The sequence below is a fragment of the Entelurus aequoreus genome, linkage group LG10 (genome assembly GCF_033978785.1).
Source record: "Entelurus aequoreus isolate RoL-2023_Sb linkage group LG10, RoL_Eaeq_v1.1, whole genome shotgun sequence".
NCBI lineage: Eukaryota > Metazoa > Chordata > Actinopteri > Syngnathiformes > Syngnathidae > Entelurus > Entelurus aequoreus.
The window spans coordinates 39,664,454-39,691,253 of record NC_084740.1 but is presented as its reverse complement, the minus strand read 5'-3'; the positions used below and the strand labels follow the sequence as shown (position 1 = coordinate 39,691,253).

The following is a 26,800-nucleotide window of genomic DNA, read 5'->3' as shown; positions in this document are numbered from 1 at the left end:
TCTAAAGAAACTGGTAGAAGGAACAAAGGAAAAGTACTAGCTACTCTAAACATGGCTATGTAAAAAGAAATAACTTTTAAACATATCTGCCTCCTTCCACAATGTGTGTGTGTGTGTGTGTGTGTGTGTGTTAATAACCATCTTGCTGACGAGGCGTCGTGTGTGTTTATAAGTCCAGCTGGCTCACAGTGATCAGCTCAAGTCTTCATCAGCAGCATTATCAGGTGCGTCAGCTTCTGTCTAATCAACATTGATATTCTATAATATTTAAAAACTGCTGTCATTTCGATTTCCTGTTTAGATCTACGACATTAACTTGGAAAACATTCACTAATTTTACCTTTTTTAATTAAGAGTACATCAATGTTTTGTAGGGAGTGTTACGGTGCATGTTTTTGTAAGCAAATGTGCCGGTACTGTACGAAGGTGTAGGAGTTTCCACCCGTTTTTCAACCTTTTTTGAGCCGAGGCACATTTTTGGCGTTGAAAAAAACCCGGAGGCACACCGCCAGCAGGAATCATTTAAAAAGAAAAACTCCGTTGAACTCGGCAACGCAATTGTTGGATATGAATTTAAACCATAACCAAGCATGCATCAATATAGCTCTTGTCTCAAAGTAGGTGTAATGTCACATCACGCCGTGACTTATTTTGAGTTTTTTGCTGTTTTCCTGTGTGTAGTGTTTTAGTTATTGTCTTGCATTCCTATTTTGGTGGCTTTTCCTCTTCTTTTGCTATTTTCCTGTAGCATTTTCATGTCTTTCTTTGAGCGATATTTCCCGCATCTACTTTGTTTTAGCAATCAAGAATATTTCAGTTGTTGTTATCCTTCTTTGAGGGGACATTGTTGATTGTCATGTTCGGATGTACTTTGTGGACGCCGTCTTTGCTCCACAGTAAGTCTTTGCTCCACATTAAGTCTTTGCTCTTGTCCAGCATTCTGTTTTTGTTTACTTCGTAGCCAGTTCAGTTTTAGTTCGTTCTGCATAGCCATCCCTAAGCTTTAAAGGCCTACTGAAATGAAATTGTTTTATTTAAACGGGGATAGCAGATCCATTCTGTGTCATACTTGATCATTTCGCGATATTGCCATATTTTTGCTGAAAGGATTTAGTAGAGAACGACGACGACAAAGGTCGCAACTTTTGGTCGCTGATAAAAAAAAAAAAGCCTTGCCTATACCGGAAGTAGCGTGACGTCACCGGAGGAAGGACTCCTCACATTTTCCCATTGTTTACAATGCAGCGAGAGAGATTCGGACAGAGAAAGCGACGATTACCCCATTAATTTGAGCGAGGATGAAAGATTTGTGGATGAGGAAAGTGAGAGTGAAGGACTACAGTGCAGTGCAGGACGTATCTTTTTTCGCTCTGACCGTAACTTAGGTACAAGGGTTCATTGGATTCCACACTCTGTCCTTTTTCTATTGTGGATCACGGATTTGTATTTTAAACCACCTCGGATACTATATCCTCTTGAAAATGAGAGTCGAGAATGCGAAATGGACATTCACAGTGACTTTTATCTCCACGACAATACATCGGCGAAGCTCTTTAGCTACTGAGCTAACGTGAGAGCATCGGGCTCAAATGCAGATAGAAACAAAAGAAATAAACCCCTGACTGGAAGGATAGACAGAAGATCAACAATACTACCAAACACTGGACCTGTAACCACACGGTTAATGCTGTCCAACCTGGCGAAGCCTAGCAATGCTGTTGCTAACGACGCATTGAAGCTAACTTAGCTACGGGACGGCGGCGGCGGGCGTTGTAGCTTTCGACGACACCCCGGCCGCCATCAGAGTCGGCAAGAAACATATATTTCCCCAAAGTTACGTACGTGACATGCACGTATGGGCAAGCGATCAAAAATTTTTGGAAGCCAAAGCTGTACTCACGGTAGCGCATCTGCTATCCACCTCAAAGTCCTCCTGGTTGTGTTGCTGTAGTCCGCCGCTAATACACCGATCCCACCTACAGCTTTCTTCTTTGCAGTCTCCATTGTTCATTAAACAAATTGCAAAAGATTCACCAACACAGATGTCCAGAATACTGTGGAATTTTGGGATGAAAACAGAGCGTTTTTTATTGGATTCAATGGGTTCGAATACTTCCGTATCACCCATTGACGTCACGCGCATACGTCATCATACATAGACGTTTACAAACGGAAGTGTGGCTGGAAATTTAAAATTGCACTTAATAAGTTAACCCGGCCGTATTGGCATGTGTTGCAATGTTAAGATTTCATCATTGATATATAAACTATCAGACTGCATGGTCGGTAGTAGTGGCTTTCAGTAGGCCTTTGAGGCCTTTTCTTGGGGGCACTCACCTTTTGTTTATTTTAGGTTTAAGCATTAGACACCTTTTTCCCTGCACACTGCCTCCCGCTGTTTCCGACATCTACAAAGCAATTAGCTACCTGCTGCCACCTACTGATATGGAAGAGTATTACACGGTTACTCTGCCGAGCTCTAGACAGCACCGACACTCAACAACAACACATCAATTGCAGACTATAATTACTGGTTTGCAAAAAATATCTTTAACCCAAATAGGTGAAACTATAGATAATCTCCCACGGCACACCAGACTGTATCTCACGGCACACTAGTGAGCCAAGGCACATTTTTTTCATTAAAAAAAATACGGAGGCACACCACCAGCAGAAAAGGTTACAAAATGAAACTCCACCAGGTTGTCGTGCCTTATTTTGAGTTTGTTGTTGTTTCCTATGTGTAGTGCTTTAGTCTCTGTCTTGCGCTGTTCATTTGGTGACCCTTCCTGTTTTGTTGTTGTTCTCCTGTAGCAGCTTCACGCCCTCCTTTGAGTTCTATTCCTCACACCTGCTTTGTTTTCGCAATCAAGACTATTTAAGTTGTGCGTACGCTATCCTTCTTTGTGGGGACACTGTTGATTGTCATGTCATGTACGGATGTACTTTGTGGACGCCGTCTCCGCTCCACACGCTGTAAGTTTTTGCTGTCGTCCAGCATTCTGTTTTTGTTTACTTTGTAGCCAGTTCAGTTTTACTTTTGTTTTGCACAGCCATCCCTATGCTTCAGTGCCTTTTCCTAGCGGGACTTGCCTTTTGTTCATTTTTGGTTTAAGCCTTACATTAACTTTTTACATACCAAAAAACACTGCACTAGATGGCACATTATTGTAATTATTGATTTGCAAAAAAATATTTTTTTGGACCAATTAGGTGAAGTTGCATAATCTCCCACGGCACACCAGACAATATCTCACAGCACACTATTGTTGCCGCGGCACAGTGGTTGAAAAACACTGGTGTAGGGGACTGGAAGCGCGCCTTACAATAGTCGTCTAATTGGTCAACAAATCCGTGCTGCTACATGTACGACTATCGTACGTCCGATAAATACGATCAGAAATTCCGTGTTATTTAATAATGTAAGCCCTTTGATACATTGAAGAAACGGTATCGTTACCCCAGCACTCGAGAGCTATTAGCATTAGCATTAGCAACCAAACGGGATACTTCCGGCCCGCGCTTTTTGTGCGTCGTCTTTGCAGTCAGGTGGGGGCGCAGTTTCATATAACGTGTAGCAATCATAAATACTTTTTTTCTGTTTCAATGTATCCTCTAAAATGTTTTCTTAAGTATCCAAACGTTTCCTGACTAAACACATTAACCTGTGACGAGGCCGCGCGAGCCTAGCCAACCTGGACATTCTTTTATAAAGATATTTGAAAATGGTGAGTTTAATGCTCACATAATCACGAGTGAAAAGTGCGAATAACGAGCCTAAAACATTTTAGAATGTGAATAGAACTGAACTATTTAATATCCAAACTCAAAGACTGTAACGTTATTTGCATGAACAATTGTGTAGCGACATGAAAAAAAAAAGCCCGAGTAGATTGTGTACCCCAACTTCACCGCTAGATGGCGACAAACGCACATTATATTCCTCAGTTCTCTCAAACGATCTCCAATCAGACTCTTAAAAGTCTTATTTTCTTAATGCGAAACGTGTATTAACATTAATTACAAAACAATCATTTTAAGTTAAAACGAGGACTTAAAAACACAAAATATGGAATATTTTCTCCCCCAAATATTTCAAAGTGGAATATTTGATGTGAAGTAATTGGAGCCTTGAATAGGTCAATAATTCATAACATTGATTTTGATACATTATTATTTTTTGAGTAATGACAGTTTTAAAGATAACATTCTGCATGGCATCTTTGTGTTATTAGATTTAAAATTGCAACTTTTTCTTGTTACATTTCACCTCTTTGCTCTTTTATTCCACTGTTTTTTATTTTTTGAATGTGCCGTATGTGTTTAAAAAATAGTAGCCCGGGCGTTTATTTCACAAAATCGATTTTGGAGACAGGCGTTTAAAAGAAGCAGGCGGTTATTTGCACAAGGCTTTTATTTATTTTTGCACCAGCCTGCACCAGGCCATTATTTGGTTACAATGGTTACTGTCCAGTAGTTTTTTTTCGAATACAAAAAACTTTAAATGTAAAAGCTATTGTAAACATCCATCCATCCATCCATTTTCTACCGCTTATTCCCTCCGGGGTCGCGGAGGGCGCTGGAGCCTATCTCAGCTACAATCGGGCGGAAGGCGGGGTACACCCTGGATAAGTCGCCACCTCATCGCAGGGCCTGTTTGTGTGTTCAGTTGTTCAATTAAAAAAACTTGGAAAAAAAATAAACATACAAACAAAAAAACAAGAGATCAACACAAGGTAGGCTATCAAAAGACAAGAGATCAACAAGGCCTCAACATGGCAGTAGTGCAACAATTGTCAAATAGAATACCAATACTAAAAATAAATAAACTTTTTAAATAAAGCAGCCTACCGGGAAAAATAAAATTATGGTACCAAGTACTCAAGTATAAAACCCACCATCAAAACAGAACAATAATACTGTCACTTAAATACAATAAAGGCTACAGTACTCCAAGTTTTAAATAAAGCAGCATACAGGAAAAATAAAATGATGGTACCAAGTACTCTATAAAACCATCAAAACAATAATACTGCAGCAAACGCAACCCCAGTAGCATTTTAATCTAAATCATGCAAATATTAGGACATGGGCGGTTATTTTCCCAAGGGCGTTTATTTGGTAATGTACGGTAATCAACCAAACTGACTATAAAACTGAAGTACATACCAAAACCCTGATTCATCTTTAATGTGCTAAAATAATTGCGAGCGTTCCCACCCCCCTCTCAGAAGTTAATTGAACACAATTTTAATAAGTCTATTCTATTTGAATGATTGTTATGCAAGTGTGTTTTTCCTCCTGCAGGTTGATACGCCCGAGTCAACATGAGTCCCAAACGAGTCGTGTTCAAGAAAACATCTCGCGACAAGTCTGTAAGTTCTGTTGTCGTGGCAACACAAAATCTTTTTTTGCTCCATTTTATTTAATTTATTTTTTTTAAATAGTATTTTTAAAAGTGGCAAGTGACTAAAACGGTCGTGTTTGCCACGTTGTATCAACAGAAATATGAATTTGAAATGCATGTTTCAAACAAAGACGTTGTTCCCCAGGTGAGCATCTACATGTCCAACAGAGACTTTGTGGATCACTGTGATCATGTGGATCCAGTCGGTGAGTAAGAAGCCATTAAAATATGTACGGTGTGTGTATATATAACCTTTTTCAGGCCGTTTCCACGCTTGGAAAGCGTTTATCATTTATACACCAAATAATAAATAGTGAGAATCAGTTTGAATGGAATTTAATCATGAGTTGAAAGAATCTCATCTCTAATGGACGATACAGCACATTTTGATATCATCCAAATGTATAGATTTTTAACCTTCAGGCCCCCCCTCAAGTTTGGTCCTGGGGACCCGGAAGGTCTCAGTCATAAACATTTTGAAAATAACTTTTTTTTTAATTCAACGCTTCAATCTGTAGATTTATATGGCGATCTAAAGTTACTTTATTTTATTTTTTATATTTGACCTTTTTGTTAAAACAGTGTTTTATGTCAAAACACAAAATATGCAATATTTCCCCCTGAAAAATGTCAAAGTTGAATAGTTGATGTGGAGTAATTGGAGTCTTAAGTAGTTCAATAATTCATAACATTGATTTTGATTCATTATTTTTGAGCAAAGAGTTTAAAAAAATCTCATTTTTGGGGAACCAAAAGGGCCGTGCTCATAAAGGTTTTAAAAATAAGTGTAGAAAGTAAAGAAATATATGACTTAAGTCTCGAGATTACCTTCAGATCTATTAGTCAACAATATGTTTTTATTATTATTATTGTTTGTTTTATGCCCTTTTTGTCAAATAGTTATTTTTAATATGGCAAACAGATTTGCAATATTTTCCGCAAACTTATTTAAAAAAATGTAGCCTTAAATAGGTCAATAATTCATAACATTGATTATTTTGATTCATTATGTTTTTAGCAATTAAAACAATTTTAATAAAATTCCACTAAAATTATTGGGGATTCAAAAGGTTCCCACTCATAAAAGTGTTAAAAATAAGTCATACTTTAAAAAACGTTTTTTTTTTTTTTTTTACTTTCTTACTTATAATTGACAGGTAGATCAACTTCAGATCTACCTGTCAATTAGAAGTTATTATATATTTATATTTGTTTAATGCCCTATTTGTCAAAGCAAACGTTGTTTTTTATACGGCAAAACACAAAATATGCAATATTTTACCCCAAAACATTTTTGAAGTGGAATATTTGATGTGAGGTAAATAGAGCCTTAAATAGATCAATAATTCATGTTTATTTTAATTTATTATTTTTTGAGAAATTACAATTTTTTTTTAAATCCCACTAAAATTATTGGGAATCCAAAAGGGTCCCACTCATAATTACTTACTTACTTTAATTGCTTAAATCTCTAGTTCAACTTCAGCTCTATTTAAGTTTTAATTTCATTTTTTTGTTTTATGCTCTTTTTGTCAAATAAAACTTAGTTTTTTATATGGCAAAAAGAATTGCAATATTTTTTCGCAAATATATTTAAAAAAATATTTGATGTGAAGTAATTGGAGCCTTAAATAAGTCAGTAGTTCCTAACAACAATGATTTTGATTCATTATTATGTTTTGAGCAATGACAAAAAATAAATATCCCACTAAAACTATTGGAGATCCAAAAGGGTCCCACTCATAAAAGTGTTAAAAATAAGTCATACTTTTTTATTTTTATTTCAAGGCTTAAGTCTTCAGTTCAACTTCAGATCTATCTGTCGGTTATAAGGTTTTATTTTGGTTATATTTATATGTATGGTTATATAAGATCCATATAACATTTTTGGGAATCCAAAGGGGCCCCACTCGTAATTTGTTTAAAATAAGTCATACATTTTGTTTTCATACTTTCAGTGCTTAAATCTCTAGTTCAACTTCAGTTCTGTTTAAGTTTTTGTTTTTATTTTTGGTTTGTTTTATGCTCTTTTTGTCAAATAAAACTTAGTTTTTTATACGGCAAAAAGATTTGCAATATTTTTTCGCAGATATATTTTAAAAATACAATAATTGGAGCCTTAAATAGGTCAGTAGTTCCTAACAACAATGATTTTGATTCATTATTAGGTTTTGAGCAATGACAGTTTAAAAAATCTCACAAACATTTTTGAGGATCCAAAAGAGCAACACTCATAAAAAATGTTAAAAATAAGTCAGATATTTTCTTTTTTTATATTTATTTTTTTTAAACATTCAAGGCTTAAGTCTCTAGTTAAACTTCAGATCTACCTGTCGGTTATAAGTAATATTTTGGTTGTATTAAAAAAAAATAAAAAAATAAAAAAAAAGTTTTATGCCCTTTTTGTCAAATAAACTTTTTTTTATATGCATGTACGGCAAAAACACAAAATATGCAATATTTTATGCACAAAATATTTAAAAGTGGAGTATTTAATGTTAAGTAATTGGAGCCTTGAGTAGGTCAATAATTAATAACATTGATTTTAATTCATTATTATTTTTTGAGCAATGACAATTTAAAAAAAAAAATCCCAATAACATTATTGGGGATCCAAAAGGGTCCCACTTATACATTAAAAAAAAAAAAAAAAGTCATATATATATATTTTTTTACTTTCATAGCTTAAATCTCTAGTTCAACTTCAGATCTATTCATTGATAATAAGTTTTTATTATTATTTTTGTTTTTGTTTTATGCCATTTTGTTAAATAAAACATTGTTTTAGTTTACAGATTTGCACTATATTTTTGCAAATATATTTAAAAATAAATTTTTTGATGTGAAGTAATTGGAGCCTTGAATAGGTCAATAGTTCTTAACAACAATGATTTTGATTCATTATTATGTTTTGAGCAATGACAGTATAAAAATAAATACCCCACTAAAATGATTGGGGATCCAAAATGGCCTTAATCATAAAAGTGTTAAAAATAAGACATGTTTTTTTTTTACTTTTAAGGCTTAAATCTCTAGTTCAACTTCAGTTCTACCTCTCAATTATAAGGTTTTATTTTGGTTATATTAAAGAAATAATAATAATTTCCCCCTTTTTTATATATGGCAAAAACACAAAATATGGAATATTTTCTCCCCCAAATATTTCAAAGTGGAATATTTGATGTGAAGTAATTGGAGCCTTGAATAGGTCAATAACATTGATTTTGATACATTATTATTTTTTGAGTAATGACCGTTTTAAAGAGAATAACATCATGCATGGCATCTTTGTGTTATTAGATTTTAAATTGCAACTTTTTCTTGTTACATTTCACCTCTTTGCTCTTTTATTCCACTGTTTTTTAATTTAATTTTTTTTAAATGTGCCGTGTGTTTAAATAAAAAAGGCTGCAAATGGCTTACCTTGGACACCCCTTATTAGAATATTACACAACAACAAGGTACTTTTTGGCAGCCGTTTAGTTTCAAAAAGAATGTTGAAGACACAAGCACAATAAAGTCAGTAATGCTGAATAAGTCAACAAAAGCTCAAACTTCTATTCTTCTGGACTTTTGCCATAATAGAATAGAATAGAAATTACTTTATTAATCCCTGGGGGAAATTCAGCACCACAGTTCGCTCACAATAGACAATAATAATAAATAATAATATAATATATATTATATATATAATATATAAATAATATATTATTTATATATATAATATCTAATATATGAATAACATAAATATATTCTACATATATTCTACATTTAAGTGCAGTCAAGAAGGAACATATGCATTATACTGTGATACCAGTATGGACTGTATGGACCATTATACATGATACCGATACCATCACGGTATCGATGCCATCCTCTTCCAGACGGCGTGATCGTCATCGATCCTTCTCAGCTGAGAGGAAAAAAAGGTCAGTTGTCTTTTTTTTTTTTGCAAACACCAAAAACTGTCCTGAGAGCGTCGTCTCATCCCCGCTATCTGTGGTCAGTCTACGTGATGATGTCGTGCACCTTTCGCTACGGCCGCCAGGACGTGGACGTGATGGGCGTGGCTTTCAGGCGCGACCTGTTCTTGGCCACCCGGCAGGTGTACCCGGAGTTGCAGGACAAGGACCAGCTGACTCACACCAGAGTTCAGGAGAAGCTGCTCAGGAAACTCGGTGACAACGCCTTCCCCTTCTTCTTGGAGGTCAACAAAAATATATTTTTATTATTATTTATTAATATTTCCTCTAAATCTGCGGCATAAAGATTGTAGAAGAAAGAAGTCATCACATATTGATAATCCCATTCAGTGTTTCCCCCAGAAAATGTTAGTTAAGGTGGTGTCTCTCCGGCGGACAGAAGTGGAAGGGGGTGGGTGGGTGTAAGGATTGGTGTAACTCGGCCTGTCGCCATCACGTCGCTGCCACCACACCCTGGGGGGCAATAGACTACAGACTGTGGTGAAGTAGGCCGGCTTCGTCGCGTGAAGAAGCCTACAACTTTTGGTCGTGTTTTCCGCTCCATTTGCTGAATGGCGATATACGATATATATCTCAATATTTTCTTAATTTATTACAGCATTTGGGAAGCCTGTAGTTAATTTTTATTATGTAAATGTTATATTTGTATCAACATGTGATAGCAGGGACCCTGCCATTCAAAACTAGGCTGCTACATTACTAATGATTAATGTAACGATAGCTGAAAAAATAGTACAATAGCAATACTTCATCCCTGAACACCATGGAGTTCATGTAGGCTTTATGATGCAGTTACATTATTATATCAACTATCAGAGACAGAAACTCTTCATTTAACATAATGTCCTTTTTTGCTGCTCCGACACAGGAAAAAGGTAAAGTGAAATAACTTAGTTGTTAACTGTAGGTCAATAATGCTTGTCTTTCTCTCAGACAGGGCTTTGCTGTCCGTAACACACACACACGCACGCACACACACACACACACACACACACACAGTGAACTAACGTTACGCTATAAGCTAATTAGCCTTCACCTCAAGGACTGCGAGCGAGCTGAGCTGCCGCTTCTGTTTCTAGAACGTCAACGGGCTCATAGTGATGTTACTAGTAGTTGACTGGGAGGTGTTTATTATCATTTGTGGAGAGCCCGCTGCCTGATGCTTACCTGCTAAACACCTTTCTGATCACTTCACCGTCTCTCCTTTCTGCCTGCCTGAGCACTGACTCCATGCGCTCTGAATACGCACTGCTGATTGGGAAACCCTGTCATTATTGTGCAGGACACTCACAAAAGGTATTTTATAGTAAAATAATTTTAATATTAAATATCAGTCAATTAATTTAACAGTATTATATTAATATGAATATTTATCTTTTTTCTCTAATACTATTTTCACGTTCCGTGTGTGGAACAAAATCTGTGATAAATACTCCCAACATTATTTAGTGCCTCTAGGATTTCGCTTCTTTTTTTTTTCTTTTTTTTTTTTTCTTTTTTTTTCTGCCAAAAATGACATTTTTCAGGATAATTTTCAGAAATTCAAAGTTGCAAAGCTTTAAAATCGGGAATTTACCCCCCAATGACATGAAATCGACCTGTGGTTTTATTGCTCGTGACCTTAAAAAACACAGGATTGCAGCAACAATTGCCAAACAAACACTGCATTGATTGTTTTTTGACTGGTTTTATAGCACGCAGACCCAAAAAGTGGCCACTAGATGGCAGCAAAGTCACATACTGACAGCTCTCTGTCAAACCACTGTACTGTTTGAATTCATTAGAACGAGGCCTGTCAAAAATGACGAGTTAACTCATGCGATTAATCACAAAAAGTGATCAAATTAATCATGTATAGGTGCAGATTAATCACACAATTTATTTATGGGTCATACACAGTCATAATTCAAAATAAATTACTTTTTACCAGGTTGTGAGGAAATAAATTACGTACATTGGGACAAGCGGTAGAAAATGGATGGATGGATGGATGGGCATTCTTTGACTTTCTGACGATGAAAGTTGCATTTGTGTCAAAATATATTGTGTGGCGTGTCTCTGGTCCTGAACGTGTCCCTTGCCTAAAACATGTCTCTGGTTCCTTAACATGTCTCTGATTTCCAACATGTCTTTGGTCTCGAACATGTCTTTGTTCTTGTCTGGAACATGTCTCTGGTCCCCAACATGACTTTGTTCTTGTCCTGAATGTGTTTCTGTTCTTGATCTTGTTTCTGGTCCTGAACATGTCTCTGGTTTCCAACATGTCTGGTCTCAATCATGTCTCGTCTCTGGTCCTTAAAGCTCTGGTTTCAAATATGTCTTTAGTCTCAGACATGTTTTTGTACTTGTCCTAAACATGTCTCTGGTCCTGGTCATGTCTCTGGTTTCCAACATGTTGCTTGTCTCGAAGATGTGTTTTGGTCTTCCTGTACATATCTCTGATTTTCAGTATGTCTCCGGTCCTGAACATGCTCTGGTCCCCAAAATGACTTTGTTCTTGTTCTGAACATTTTTCTGGCCTTGAACTTGTTTTTGGTCCTGAACATGTCTTTGGTCTCGTCCCAAACATGTCCCTGGTCTCAAACATGTCTCGCCTCTGGGCCTTATCATGTACCTGGTTTCAAATATGTTTGATTTTACATGTGTTTGGTCTTGTCTTGAACATGTCTCGGGTTTCCAAGATGTCTCTGGTCTTGTCCTGAACATGTCTCTGGTCCTGAAGATGTCTCTGGTCCCCAAAAATATTTTTTTCTTGTCCTGAACGTGTTTCTGGCCTTGAACTTGTTTTTGGTCCTGAACTTTTCTTTGGTCTTCTCCCAAACAATCTCTGGTCTCAACATGTCTCATCTCTGGTCCTTAACATGTCTCTAGTTTCCAGTATGTCTCGTTTTTGGCCCCAAACATGTCTCTGGTTTCCAATATGTCTCGTTTCTGGTCCCAAACATGTCTCTGGTGCCCAACATGTCTCGTCTCTGGTCTCAAACATGTCTCTGGTATCCAATATGTCTTTGGTCTCGAACATGTCTTGTCCTGAACGTGTTTCTGGCCTTGATCTTGTTTTTGGTCCTGAACATGTCTTTGGTCTCGAACATGTCTTTGGTCTTGTCCCAAACATGTCTCGTCTGTGGTCCTTAACATGTCTCTGGTTTCCAATGTGTTTGGTCTTGTCTTGGACATGTCTCTGGCCCTGAACATGTCTCTGGTTTCAAACATGTCTTTGGTCTTGTCCTGAACATGTCTCTAGGCTTGTCCCAAACATGTCTTGTCTCTGGTCCTTAACATATATCTGGTTTCCAATATGTCTCGTTTCTGGTCCCGAACATGTCTCTGGTTTCCAAAATGTCTCTGGTCCCGAACATGTCTATGGTGCCTAACATGTCTCTGGTCTCAAACATGCCTCGTCTCTGGTCCTTAACATGTCTCTGGTCTTGTCTTTAACATGTCTCTGGTTTCTAACATGACTTTGGTCTGGTCTTGAACATGTCTCTGGTCTTGTCCTGAACATGTCTCTGGTCTTGAACATGTCTTTGGTCTTGTCTTGAACATGTCTCTGGATGCTAACATGTCTTTAGTCTTTTCCTGAACATGTCTCTGGTCTTGAACATGTCATCTTGTCCTCAACATGTCTCTGGTTTTCAACATGTCTCTGGTCCATCCATCCATCCGTTTTCTACTGCTTGTCCCGTTCGGGGTCGCGGGGGTGCTGGAGCCTATCTCAGCTGCATTCGGGCAAAAGGCGGGGTACACCCTGGACAAGTCGCCACCTCATCACAGGGCCAACACAGATAGACCGACAACATTCACACACTAGGGCCAATTTAGTGTTGCCAATCAACCTATCCCCAGGTGCATGTCTTTGGAGGCGGGAGGAAGCCGGAGTACCCGGAGGGAACCCACGCAGTCACGAGGAGAACATGCAAACTCCACACAGAAAGATCCCGATTGAACTCAGGACTACTCAGGACCTTCGTATTGTGAGGCACATGCTCTAATCCCTGTTCCACCGTGCTGCCCATGTCTCTGGTCCTGTCCTAAAAAGTCTCTGGTCTCGTCCTAAAAAGTCTCTGGTCTTGAACATGTCTTCGGTCTTGGCTTGAACATGTCTCTTATATATAACATGTCTTTGGTCTTGTCCTGAACATGTCTTTAGCCCTGAACGTGTCTGTTTTCCAACATGCATCTGATCTTGAACAGGTTTGGTCTTGTCCTCAACATGTCTCTGGTTTCCAACATGTTTTTGGTCTTGTCCCGAACATGTCTCTGGTCTTGAATATGTCTTTGGTCCAGAGCATGCACGTTGTTGTTCCTGCTTTGCCCCCAACAAAAAGTTTTTATTAGAAAGTTGTTGTGCACGTTGGATCTGAGACAGTCTGTTGGGGGAAATTATGCAGATTGGTCAAGGTGTGCGGTGATTGGTTGAATTTGTGCGACTTGGCTCAATCATGACCCCCTGGTGGGACTGATGAGCGCCCCCTCCAGGACACACACAGAAGTCTTAGTTAATGTGTCCACCACAGACAGTCAAAGTTGGCAACAAAAATGTCAACAATGAATTTCTGGAATTGTGTTGCAGTTTCCTGACAACCTGCCGAACTCTGTCAGTCTGCAGCCAGGACCTTCAGACGTGGGAAAGGTTTGTTGGTTTTAAACATCCGCTGATCACGACGTTATCGACCTGGTAGCTCCTAGTAAAACCAGATTCATGACGCCTTTCAAGGTTTTTGTGTTTGTGTGCAGAAATGTTCGGTGGAGTTCGAGGTGAAAGCGTTCTGTGCGGAGAAGCGGGACGAGAACGTCAACAAAGAGTGAGTTTCTACAGTTCTGAGGGCGCTCGGTAGGATTTGGTCTGTTGGGTCCGAGCTTGTTAACCAAGATTGACATTTTTTACACATTTTCCATATCACGCCTTTTTTCAACGTGGCGTCTTTAGAGGTAAATAACTGTTGCCAAGTAAGGATGTCCGTGTTTGGGGGCCCCCTGGTGGCCGCAGGGCCCCAAGCACAACTTAGGTCGTCCTCCTTTAGTCCCCTTGCTAATCTTGTCTTCCTTACAGGAGTTCAGTTTGTCTCACCATCCGCAAGATCCAGTACAGTCCGCCAGACAGTCAGGTGGCACCCGTCGCTGAGACCACCTTCGACTTCCTGATGTCTGAGAAACCTCTTCAAGTCAAACTGAGTCTGCCCAAAGAGGTCAGAAACTAAGTTCCACCGTCCTAAATATGACCAAGAACACACTCCTGAACTTGTCTTTGGTTTCCAATGTGCGCTCTGGTCTTCAACATCGCTTTAGTCCTGAACATGTTTATGGTCTTGAACTTGTCTCTGGTTTCCAACATCTCTGGTTTTTAACATGTATCTGTTCTCGCCCTGAACATGGCTCTGTTTTCCAACATGGCTCCTATCTTGGAACATCTCTTTGGTCTTGTCCTGAACATGGCTCTGGTCTTGGAACATTTCTATGGTCTTGTTTTGAACAGGTCTATTGTCTTGTCTTGAATGTGTCTATGGTCTCGAACATGGCTCTGTTCTTAGGACATGTCTTTGGTCTTGTCCTGAACAGGTCTTTGGTCTTGTCCTGAACAGGTCTAAGGTCTTGTCCTGAACAGGTCTCTGTTTTCTAACATGTCTTCAGTCTTCTCCCGAACATGCATTGGTTTCCAACATGTCTTTGGTCTTGTCTTAAACATGTCTTTGGTTTCCATCATGTCTCTGGTCTCCAACATGTCTCTGGTCTCGTCTTGAACATGTCTCTGTTTTCTAACATGCTCCAGTCTTGAACATGTCTTTGGTCTTGTCCCAAACATGCATTGGTTTCCAACATATCTTTGGTCTTGTCTTAAACATGTCTCTGGTCTTCAACATGTCTCTGGTCTCCGACATGTCTTTGGTTTCCAACATGTCTCTGGTCTCGTCTTGAACACGTCTCTGTTTTCTAACATGCTCCAGTCTTGAACATGTCTTCAGTCTTCTTCCGAACATGCATTGGTTTCCAACATGTCTTTGGTCTTGTCTTAAACATGGCTCTGGTCTCCAACATGTCTCTGGTCTCGTCTTGAACATGTCTCTGTTTACTAACATGCTCCAGTCTTGAACATGTCTTTGGTCTTGTCCCGAACATGCATTGGTTTCCAACATGTCTTTGGTCTTGTCTTAAACATGTCTTTGGTTTCCAACATGTCTATGGTCTCGTCTTGAACAAGTCTCTGTTTTCTAACATGCTCCAGTCTTGAACATGTCTTCAGTCTTCTCCCGAACATGCATTGGTTTCCAACATGTCTTTGGTCTTGTCTTAAACATGTTTTTGGTTTCCATCATTCTCTGGTCTCCAACATGTCTGTGGTCTCGTCTTGAACACGTCTCTGTTTTCTAACAGGCTCCAGTCTTGAACATGTCTTCAGTTTTCTCCCGAACATGCATTGGTTTCCAACATGTCTTTGGTCTTGTCTTAAACATGTATTTGGTTTCCATCATGTCTCTGGTCTCCAACATGTCTCTGGTCTCGTCTTGAACATGTCTCTGTTTTCTAACATGCTCCAGTCTTGAACATGTCTTTGGTCTTGTCCCGAACATGCATTGGTTTCCAACATGTCTTTGGTCTTGTCTTAAACATGTCTTTGGTTTCCAACATGTCTCTGGTCTCGTCTTGAACAAGTCTCTGTTTTCTAACATGCTCCAGTCTTGAGCATGTCTTCAGTCTTCTCCCGAACATGCATTGGTTTCCAACATGTCTTTGGTCTTGTCTTAAACATGTTTTTGGTTTCCATCATTCTCTGGTCTCCAACATGTCTCTGGTCTCGTCTTGAACATGTCTCTGTTTTCTAACATGCTCCAGTCTTGAACATGTCTTTGGTCTTGTCCCGAACATGCATTGGTTTCCAACATGTCTTTGGTCTTGTCTTAAACATGTCTCTGGTCTCCAACATGACTCTGGTCTCGTCTTGAACTTGTCTCTGTTTACTAACATGCTCCAGTCTTGAACATGTCTTTGGTCTTGTCCCGAACATGCATTGGTTTCCAACATGTCTTTGGTCTTGTCTTAAACATGTCTTTGGTTTCCAACATGTCTTTAGTTTCCAACATGTCTCTGGTCTTGTCTTGAACATGTCTTCGGTCTTCTCCCGAACATGCATTGGTTTCCAACATGTCTTTGGTTTCCGTCATGTCTTTGGTTTCCATCAGGTCTCTGGTCTCCAGCATGTCTCTGGTCTCGTCTTGAACATGTTTCTGTTTTCTAACATGCTCTTCTTTTGAACATGCATTGGTTTCCAACATGTCTTTGGTTTCCGTCATGTCTTTGGTTTCCATCAGGTCTCTGGTCTCCAACATGTCTCTGGTCTCGTCTTGAACATGTCTGTTTTCTTACATACTCTACTTTTGAACATGCCTTTGGTCTTGTCCCGAACATGCATTGGTTTCCAACATGTATTTTGTCATGTCTAAAACATGTTTTTAGTTTCCAACATTTCTCTGGTCTTGTCTTGAACATGTCTCTGTTTTCTAACATGCTCCAGTCTTGAACATGTCTTTGGTCTTGTCCCGAATATGCATTGGTTTCCAACATGTCCCTGGTCCTGAACATTGGTAGCTGATGTCCACTGACCTGAACTGTTTGTCTGCAGACATTCTACCACGGTGAGCCGGTCTACGCCGACGTGAAGATCACCAACTCCTCAAACCGACACATGAAAGACATCAGCTTGTCAGGTGCGACACACCCGGTCCTGGTCTCGCACACACGGTCCCCTCACTGCGGCCGGGTTGTTAACTTATGTTGCGCCCTGCAGTGGATCAGGTGACCAACGTCATCCTCTACTCCAACGACAAGTACGTCAAGTCTGTGGCCCGAGAGGAAACAAGGTGAGTCACATGACCGTCCCCGCACACCAAACAAATCCGGTCTCAGGTACAAACAGGAGTCCAAGTGTGTCCTAGACTAGTCCTGCACGCCCGTGTCTGTGTTGTAAGAGTTGTTGTGTGTTTGTCACAGCGACTGTGTTGTACCAGAGTCCAGTTTGGAGAAGAAGTACACTTTGTATCCTCTTCTGGAACACAACAAGGAACGCCGAGGACTCGCGCTGGATGGACGCCTCAAACACCAGGACACCAACTTGGCGTCCTCCAGCATGTGAGACACTAATTGTCTTTAGTCCAGTTCGGTTTTTGTTGGTCAAGAACCGTTGAGAACTGTATTACATACAAACATGGGCGATATTACAATTTTCTGTATCGATTCAATCCCATGTAAATACTGGACCCGTATCGTCCATACTGATACTTTTACTTGGACATTTTTCAAGAACATTGAAAAATGTTGCCATAAATTGTCGGAGATGATCATAATCAGAATTAAGGACAAAGATTTAAGGCAAACAAAAAATACAAATATTTGTGTTAGTAACAATATTTTAATACATCAATATAATCATGCTTATGAATATTCTCATTCATCTGTCATTCTCAGGACTTTGAACTGATCCCAACTGGACTGTTTTAGATGTCATCCGTGCTGAAGCTGTCCTATCTAGTCTTGATTATAGCTGTCCTATCTGGCCATGACTACAGTTGTCCTATCTAGTTTTGACTGCTATTCTATCTAGTTTTGACTACTGTCCCATCGAGTCTTGACAGCTGTCCCATCGAGTCTTGACAACAGCTGTCCCATCGAGTCTTGACAACAGCTGTCCTATTGAGTCATGGCTAATGCAGTCTTATCTAGTCACGAGCTGGAACCGATAAAGCCTGCTCAACTGAGACGACAAATGTCTTCCAAAGAGTCCTATGTAGTTTTGATTACGGCTGTCCTATCTAGCCATGACTACATCTGTCCTATCAAGTCTTTACTACAGCTGTCCTATCTAGTCATGGCTAATGCAGTCCTATTTAGTCATGACCTGGAACTGATGAAGCCTGCTCGACTGAGGCAAATGTTTTCCAAGAGTCCTATGTAATTTTGATTACTGCTGTCCTACCTAGTCTTGACTACTGCTCTCCTATAGAGTCTTGACAACAGCTGTCCTATCGAGTCTTGACAACAGCTGTCCTATCGAGTCTTGACAACAGCTGTCCCATCGAGTCTTGACAACAGCTGTCCCATCGAGTCTTGACAACAGCTGTCCCATCGAGTCTTGACAACAGCTGTCCTATTGAGTCATGGCTAATGCAGTCTTATCTAATCACGAGCTGGAACCGATAAAGCCTGCTCAACTGAGACGACAAATGTCTTCCAAAGAGTCTTATGTAATTTTGATTACGGCTGTCCTATCTAGCCATGACTACATCTGTCCTATCTAGTCATGGCTAATGCAGTCCTATTTAGTCATGACCTGGAACTGATGAAGCCTGCTCGACTGAGACAAATATTTTCCAAGAGTCCTATGTAATTTTGATTACTGCTGTCCTACCTAGTCTTTGCTACTGCTGTCCTATATAGTTTTGACTACTGCTGTCCTGTCGAGTCTTGACTACTGCTGTCCTATAGAGTCATGAGCTGGAACTGATAAATCCTACTCGACTGAGAGGACTAATGTCTTCTAAGAGTCCTATGTACTTTTGATTACTGCTGTGCTACCTAGTCTTGACTACTGCTCTCCTATTTAGCCATGACTACAACTGTCCTATCTAGTTTTTAACTGCTGTCGTATCGAGTTACGACTACAGCTGTGTTATCAAGTCATGATTACAGCTATCCTATCGAGTCATGAGCTGGAACTGTTAAAGCCTGCTGGACTGAGAGGTCAAATATCTTCAAAGAGTCCTGTGCAATTTTGATTACTGCTGTCCTACATAGTCATGACTACAGCTGTCCTATCTAGTTTTGACCGCTGTCCTATCTCGTCATGAATACAGCTGTCCTTTCTAGTTTCGACTGGTGCTGTCCTATCGAGTCATGAGCTGAAACTGATAAAGCTTGTTCGACTGAGAGGACACAGTAACGCCATCTTGGTACTTCTTGAATTCAGTGGTGTCTCTCACCTTCTTTTTCCGGCACGGCTCTGGGTTAGGACTCTAAATCGCTAAATCACAGCCCCATACCATCACCTGTGGGGTCCCACAAGGGTCCGTCCTTGGTCCGACCCTCTTTAATAACTCTGCGCTCCCCCTGGTGGTGTGGATGTCCATCAACCTCCTCCAGCTAAAAGGCATCAAACGTCCAAATCTTCACCTCCACTTCTCCCCTTCAAAAACACCCGAAGACACCTCGTTTATATCCTGTTTTATGTCTGATGTTAACTTAAAGTGCTTTATCAATACAATTATTTTTACATTACATTATTACATTGCGCGTGTGCGTGTGCGTGTGTGTACAGAGTGAGGCAGGAGGTCGTGAAGGAGCTTCAAGGCATGTTGGTGTCTTACAAGTTGGTGTTGAAGATGATGGCTGCAGGGTGAGTCCACTTCTTACAGTAGTAGATAGGACACACCCCTTTTGGCTTTTAGTGGTGGATGATGGATAGATAGTTGAAACAAGGACACTTGTAATCTTATGATCTTCAATGATTTTTTTTTTTTTTTTTTTAAATGATTTATTTTCAATATACCACACATTGTATTGCATTGTAGATCCATGACTAGTGCTGTCTTACTTTATATTTAAGACTACAGCTGTCCTATCTAGTCAAGACTCCAGTTGTCCCATCTAGTCATGACTATAGCTTTCCTATCTAGTCTTGAATAGTTATGTACTATCTAGTCATGACTACACAAGAGAGCAATAGTCATGACTAGTGTTGTGCTATCTAGTCAAGACTACAGCTGTCCCATCTAGTCATGACTATAGAAGTACTACCTACATGTGACTTTAGTGGTCCTATCTAGTCATAACTATGGCTGTCCTACATAGTCCGCGGTCCTACCTAGTTATGATGACCATAACTGTCCTATCTAGTCATGACTAGCTTTCCTATGTGGTCTTGAATAGTTCTGTCCTATCTAGTCATGACTACACAAGAGGGCAATAGTCATGACTAGTGTTGTGCTATCTAGTCAAGACTCCAGCTATGCTTTTTAGTCAAGACTCCAGTTGTCCCATCTAGTCATGACTGTAGAAATACTACCTACACATGACTTTAGTGGTCCTACCTAGTCAAAACTATGGCTGTCCTACATAGTCTGCGGTCCTACCTAGTTATGACCATAACTGTCCTATCTAGTCATGACTATAGCTTTCCTATCTAGTCTTGACTAGTTCTGTCCTATCTAGTCATGACTACACAAGAGAGCAATAGTCATGACTAGTGTTGTGCTATCTAGTCAAGACTACAGCTGTCCAATCTAGTCATAACTATGGCTGTCCTACATAGTCCGCGGTCCTACCTAGTTATGATGACCATAACTGTCCTATCTAGTCATGACTAGCTTTCCTATCTGGTCTTGAATAGTTCTGTCCTATCTAGTCATGACTACACAAGAGAGCAATAGTCATGACTAGTGTTGTGCTATCTAGTCAAGACTCCAGTTGTCCCATCTAGTCATGACTATAGCTGTCCTATCTAGTCATTACCATAGCTGTTCGATCCAGTCTTGAATAGTTCTGTCCTATCAAGTCATGACTGCAGATGTCCTATCTTGCCTTGAACAGTGCTGTCCTATCTAGTCATGACTACACAAGCGAGCAATAGTCATGACTAGTGTTGTACTATCTAATATTGTTTACAGCGGTCTTATCTGGTCATGACTAGTGCTGTCCCATCTGCTCTTGACTAGTGGTCTCCCATCTAGTAGTGACTAGTCACGACTCATGACTAGCACTGTCCTATCCAGTAGTGATTAAAGCTGTTGTATCTAGTCATGACTCGCGCCGTCCTATCCAGTAGTGATTACAGCTGATGTATCTAGTCATGACTAGCGCCGTCCTATCCAGTAGTGATTACAGCGGGTTTTTTTGTAGCCATGACTAGTGCTGTCCTATCTAATCTTGAACAGTGCTGTCCTGTCTAGTTATGACTACACAAGAGAGCAATAGTCATGACTAGTGTTGTTCTATCTAATATTGTTTACAGCGGTCTTATCTGGTCATGACTAGTGCTGTCCCATCTGCTCTTGACTAGTGGTCTCCCATCTAGTAGTGATTACAGCTGTTTTATCTAGTCATGACTAGCGCTGTCCTATCCAGTAGTGATTACAGCTGTTGTATCTAGTCATGACTAGCGCCGTCCTATCCAGTAGTGATTACAGCTGTTTTATCTAGTCATGACTAGCGCCGTCCTATCCAGTAGTGATTACAGCTGTTTTATCTAGTCATGACTAGCGCTGTCCTATCCAGTAGTGATTACAGCTGTTGTATCTAGTCATGACTAGCGACGTCCTATCCAGTAGTGATTACAGCTGTTGTATCTAGTCATGACTAGCGACGTCCTATCCAGTAGTGATTACAGCTGATTTATCAAGTCATCACTAGCGCTGTCCTATCCAGTAGTGATTACAGCATTTTTTCTATTCATGACTAGTGCTGTCCTATCTAGTCTTGAGAACAGTGCTGTCCTGACTAAAGCTGTCCTATTTAGTCCTGAACAGTGCTGTCCTGTCTAGTCATGACTACACAAGAGAGCAATAGTCATGACTAGTGTTGTACTATCTAATATTGTTTACAGCGGTCTTATCTGGTCATGACTAGTGCTGTCCCATCTGCTCTTGACTAGTGGTCTCCCATCTAGTAGTGATTACAGCTGTTTTATCTAGTCATGACTAGCGCTGTCCTATCCAGTAGTGATTACAGCTGTTGTATCTAATCATGAGTAGCAAGCACTGTTCTATCCAGCAGGGATTACAGCATTTTTTCTAGCCATGACTAGTGCTGTCCTATCTAGTCTTGAACAGTGCTGTCCAGTCATGACTACACAAGAGAGCAATAGTCATGACTAGTGTTGTGCTATCTAATATTGTTTACAGCGGTCTTATCTGGTCATGACTAGTGCTGTCCCATCTGCTCTTGACTAGTGGTCTCCCATTTAGTAGTGATTACAGCTGTTTTATCTAGTCATGACTAGCGCTGTCCTATCCAGTAGTGATTACAGCTGTTGTATCTAGTCATGACTAGCACTGTTCTATCCAGCAGTGATTACAGCATTTTTTTCTAGCCATGACTAGTGCTGTCCTATCTAGTCTTGAACAGTGCTGTCCAGTCATGACTACACAAGAGAGAAATAGTCATGACTAGTGTTGTGCTATCTAATATTGTTTACAGCGGTCTTATCTGGTCATGACTAGCACTGTTCTATCCAGCAGTGATTACAGCATTTTTTTTCTAGCCATGACTAGTGCTGTCCTATCTAGTCTTGAACAGTTCTGTCCTGTCTAGTCATGACTACACAAGAGAGCAATAGTCATGACTAGTGTTGTTCGATCTAATATTGTTTACAGCGGTCTTATCTGGTCATGACTAGTGCTGTCCCATCTAGTAGTGATTACAGCTGTTTTATCTAGTCATGACTAGCGCTGTCCTATCCAGTAGTGTTTACAGCTGTTGTATCCAGTCATGAATAGCGCTCTCCTATCCAGTAGTGATTACAGCTGTTGTATCTAGTCATGACTGGCGCTGTCCTATCCAGTAGTGATTACAGCGTTTTTTTCTAGCCATGACTAGTGCTGTCCTATCTAGTCTTGAGCACAGTGCTGTCCTGACTACAGCTGTCCTATTTAGTCTTGAACAGTGCTGTCCTGTCTAGTCATGACTACATAAGCGAGCAATAGTCATGACTAGTGTTGTTCTATCTAATATTGTTTACAGCGGTCTTATCTGGTCATGACTAGTGCTGTCCCATCTGCTCTTGACTAGTGGTCTCCCATCTAGTAGTGACTAGTCACGACTCATGACTTGCGCTGTCCTATCCAGTAGTGATTACAACTGTTGTATCTAGTCATGACTCGCGCCGTCCTATCCAGTAGTGGTTACAGCTGATGTATCTAGTCATGACTAGCGCCGTCCTATCCAGTAGTGATTACAGCGTTTTTTTTCCTAGCCATGACTAGTGCTGTTCTATCTAGTCTTGAGAACAGTGCTGTCCTGACTACAGCTGTCCTATTTAGTCCTGAACAGTTCTGTCATGACTACACAAGAGAGCAATAGTCATGACTAGTGTTGTACTATCTAATATTGTTTACAGCGGTCTTATCTGGTCATGACTAGTGCTGTCCCATCTGCTCTTGACTAGTGGTCTCCCATCTAGTAGTGATTACAGCTGTTTTATCTAGTCATGACTAGCGCTGTCCTATCCAGTAGTGATTACAGCTGTTGTATCTAGTCATGACTAGCGCCGTCCTATCCAGTAGTGATTACAGCTGTTGTATCTAGTCATGACTTGCGCCGTCCTATCCAGTAGTGATGACAGCATTTTTTTTCTAGCCATGACTAGTGCTGTCCTATCTAGTCTTGAGAACAGTGCTGTCCTGACTACAGCTGTCCTATTTAGTCTTGAACAGTGCTGTCCTGTCTAGTCATGACTACACAAGAGAGCAATAGTCATGACTAGTGTTTACAGCGGTCTTATCTGGTCATGACTAGTGCTGTCCCATCTGCTCTTGACTAGTGGTCTCCCATCTAGTAGTGATTACAGCTGTTTTATCTAGTCATGACTACACAAGAGAGCAATAGTCATGACTAGTGTTTACAGCGGTCTTATCTGGTCATGACTAGTGCTGTCCCATCTGCTCTTGACTAGTGGTCTCCCATCTAGTAGTGATTACAGCTGTTTTATCTAGTCATGACTAGTGCTGTCCTATCCAGTAGTGATTACAGCTGTTTTATCTAGTCATGACTAGCGCTGTCCTATCCAGTAGTGATTACAGCTGTTGTATCTAGTCATGACTAGCGCTGTCCTATCCAGTAGTGATTACAGTGTTTTTTTCTAGCCATGACTAGTGCTGTCCTATCTAGTCTTGAACAGTGCTGTCCTGACTACAGCGGTCCTATTTAGTCTTGAACAGTGCTGTTCTATACATGACTACACGGGTATCGCTGGCCTATCCAGTAGTGAATGCAGCTGTCCTATTTAGTCTTGAACAGTACTGTTCTATACATGACTACACGGGTATCGCTGTCCTATCTAGTCATGACTACATGATTGAAACAAGGACACTAAAAGTATATTAATAGCAGGTCAATAAAGCATGAAGATGACTGATTAATTTTCAATATACAACACAATTTAATGTAACACGTCTCTTACATCAGCTATCTACTTCTTCTTCTTCTTTCTTTTTTTTCCCATGTGTGCATGCAGACCTCTGGGATCCAGGTACACACACACACACACACACACACACACACACACACACACACACACACACACACACACACACACACACACACACACACACACACGTGTTAAACTCTATGTGTGTTCCACAGTGAGGTTTGCGTGGAGCTTCCTTTCCGACTGATGCATCCTAAACCCGAAACAGGTACGTCACCTTTCATCGCCATGACAACCAGTGACATCATACCCACGCTTGCTGTAATCTGATTACGCGTTGTCATGTCAGCACAATACAATTTAACACACACGGTTCTCATTAGGCTGTTGTTGCTACGACTCTCCTGGAATCATTAAAACACAGTAGCGTAGTAGGCCTAGGTATTCATTAACAACAAGACAAAGGTTTTATTTAACGAGTAAATTTTATATTTCTGGCCACAGTGACATTGCACACAGTTTGAACAGTAACACTGTGTTTGAATATGGGCTCAAGTGGAAATAACTCAATATAACACAAATATTGGGACATCAATCAACAATTAAGGATGTGACCGTTAGTTATCAAAGTTCTGTCAATGTTTTGGCGACACATTAAAAATAAGTGGTTAATATAATTAAAAACCTATTTAATATTGTTCATAAAATCTTATTTTATTCATTTTGGAAAAATCTATACATTATTCACCAATTCAACAACTCCTTGGAAAAAATGTTTTTAGAAAATTAAGGAAAAAAAACCCCTCTTAAATAATAATAAAATATTGATGTAGGTTAGGGTGTCAAACTCATTTTTATTGAGGGCCACATCATAATGATGGCTGCCCTCAGAGGGCCACTTTTAACACTGAATATTTAAGAATATAAATGTAAATAAGCTCTGTACTGTACATAATTTGCATAAACAAGTGATTTTGATCGTTTTGCTAACAGATTGATGGATAACATGCTTTGTTTATTTTTGACAAAAAAATAAAAATGCTTGGAACTTATTTTTGTATGATCAAATAATATATGCCTCAAATGTCACATGTTATGTAGGTTCTAAGAATTTGTGCAATAAAGGATTAAGGAGGAAAAGGTGCAATCTTATTAGAAAAAAAGTTGTACATTTGTGAAAATAGTCATAATTTGAGCTCGGAAAGTAATTTAAATACGGTATATAATAATGGATAATAAATAAAGGATAATATTCAAATAAGTTACTGTGGTTCATTTTTTGTAAAATTAGGTTGGAGTAAATGTATATTATAAGAATGAAGTCAAAGGAGAATAAACTTGTAATGTAAATAAAAACAACAATATGGAAAAAGGAGCAGGAAAGTGTAAATTAAAAATAAATATTTCATGCTAATAATTCAAAGCTAAGATAGATGCAGGATGTTGTTTTATTGAAATATATCAAATTATTGGGATATTTACACGCTTTAATTAGACGTGAATGTTTTTCTTTTCTTCTTTTTCCCCTTTCAGCCAAAACAACGTGAGTCGATTTTTATACTTTTCTACAACATCTTAACATTTCCCAAAATATGTTTATTGAGTGCGTCGTCATCTTCTTCTCAGCGAGTCGGACGACATTTCCTTCGAGGACTTTAAACGATGTTTCCTGAGGGGCGTGATCGGGGAGGACGACGAGTCTCCCAGCGACACCTGAACTACAAATATGGCCGACGCAAGCGCTCCCGCTGCGTTGTTCCCCAAACACTCGCTAGCTGCTACACGCTAGCTGCTATACACGCTAGCTCAGGCCTGGGCAATTATTTTACTCGGGGGGGCCAGATTTAGATAAAGTGAGTCTGGGGGCCGGTATATTTATTTTTAGGAACACTAATACAAAACCTCACAATAATGATTGAAAGCTAAAAACGTTATGACAGACCGCCTTAAAAAACAGAATGGAATTTGACATTTTTTTACTGAATGAGACACCCAGAATGTACATGAAAATAAAGAATGTGGTATTTACAATATCAACTATGAAGGATAAAACATTGAATATTGACAACATATTTTACAATTAACCGAAACGCAACCAAAATGCAACAAACATAGTGAAATATGAACGCGAAGGGTTAAAAAAAAACCCACCTACAATCTGAGATATCTCATAGTGACCATAGTAACTAATTAGATGACCATAGTAACTAATTAGATGACCATAGTAACTAGTATATGATGCAGATTCCAAGCATTGAAAGACTTAGTATAGTTGAAGAC

At 39.5% G+C, this 26,800-nt stretch overlaps 1 protein-coding gene across 3 annotated transcripts; it reads left to right on the top strand.

The window, feature by feature from the left end:
- Positions 1 to 144: 144 nt before the first annotated feature.
- LOC133658620 (S-arrestin-like) lies at positions 145 to 26,295 on the top strand. 3 transcript variants are annotated; one of them, XM_062060849.1, is made up of 16 exons: positions 145 to 224; positions 5,308 to 5,375; positions 5,553 to 5,613; positions 9,292 to 9,336; positions 9,415 to 9,614; positions 13,964 to 14,023; positions 14,128 to 14,195; positions 14,444 to 14,579; positions 17,009 to 17,093; positions 17,174 to 17,246; positions 17,377 to 17,514; positions 19,697 to 19,774; positions 24,608 to 24,622; positions 24,736 to 24,788; positions 26,054 to 26,063; positions 26,147 to 26,295. In XM_062060849.1, exons 2-16 carry the CDS (start codon positions 5,328 to 5,330, stop codon positions 26,235 to 26,237), a joined length of 1,161 nt encoding a protein of 386 aa, XP_061916833.1. In that variant the 5' UTR covers positions 145 to 224; positions 5,308 to 5,327; the 3' UTR covers positions 26,238 to 26,295. The 3 variants fall into 3 exon arrangements, with proteins under 3 accessions (XP_061916833.1, XP_061916830.1, XP_061916831.1); XM_062060846.1 differs by lacking the exons at positions 145 to 224; positions 26,054 to 26,063; positions 26,147 to 26,295 and adding an exon at positions 3,291 to 3,422 and having other exon boundaries at positions 24,736 to 24,867; XM_062060847.1 differs by lacking the exons at positions 145 to 224; positions 26,054 to 26,063; positions 26,147 to 26,295 and adding an exon at positions 3,528 to 3,549 and having other exon boundaries at positions 24,736 to 24,867.
- The last annotated feature ends 505 nt before the right edge of the window (positions 26,296 to 26,800 follow it).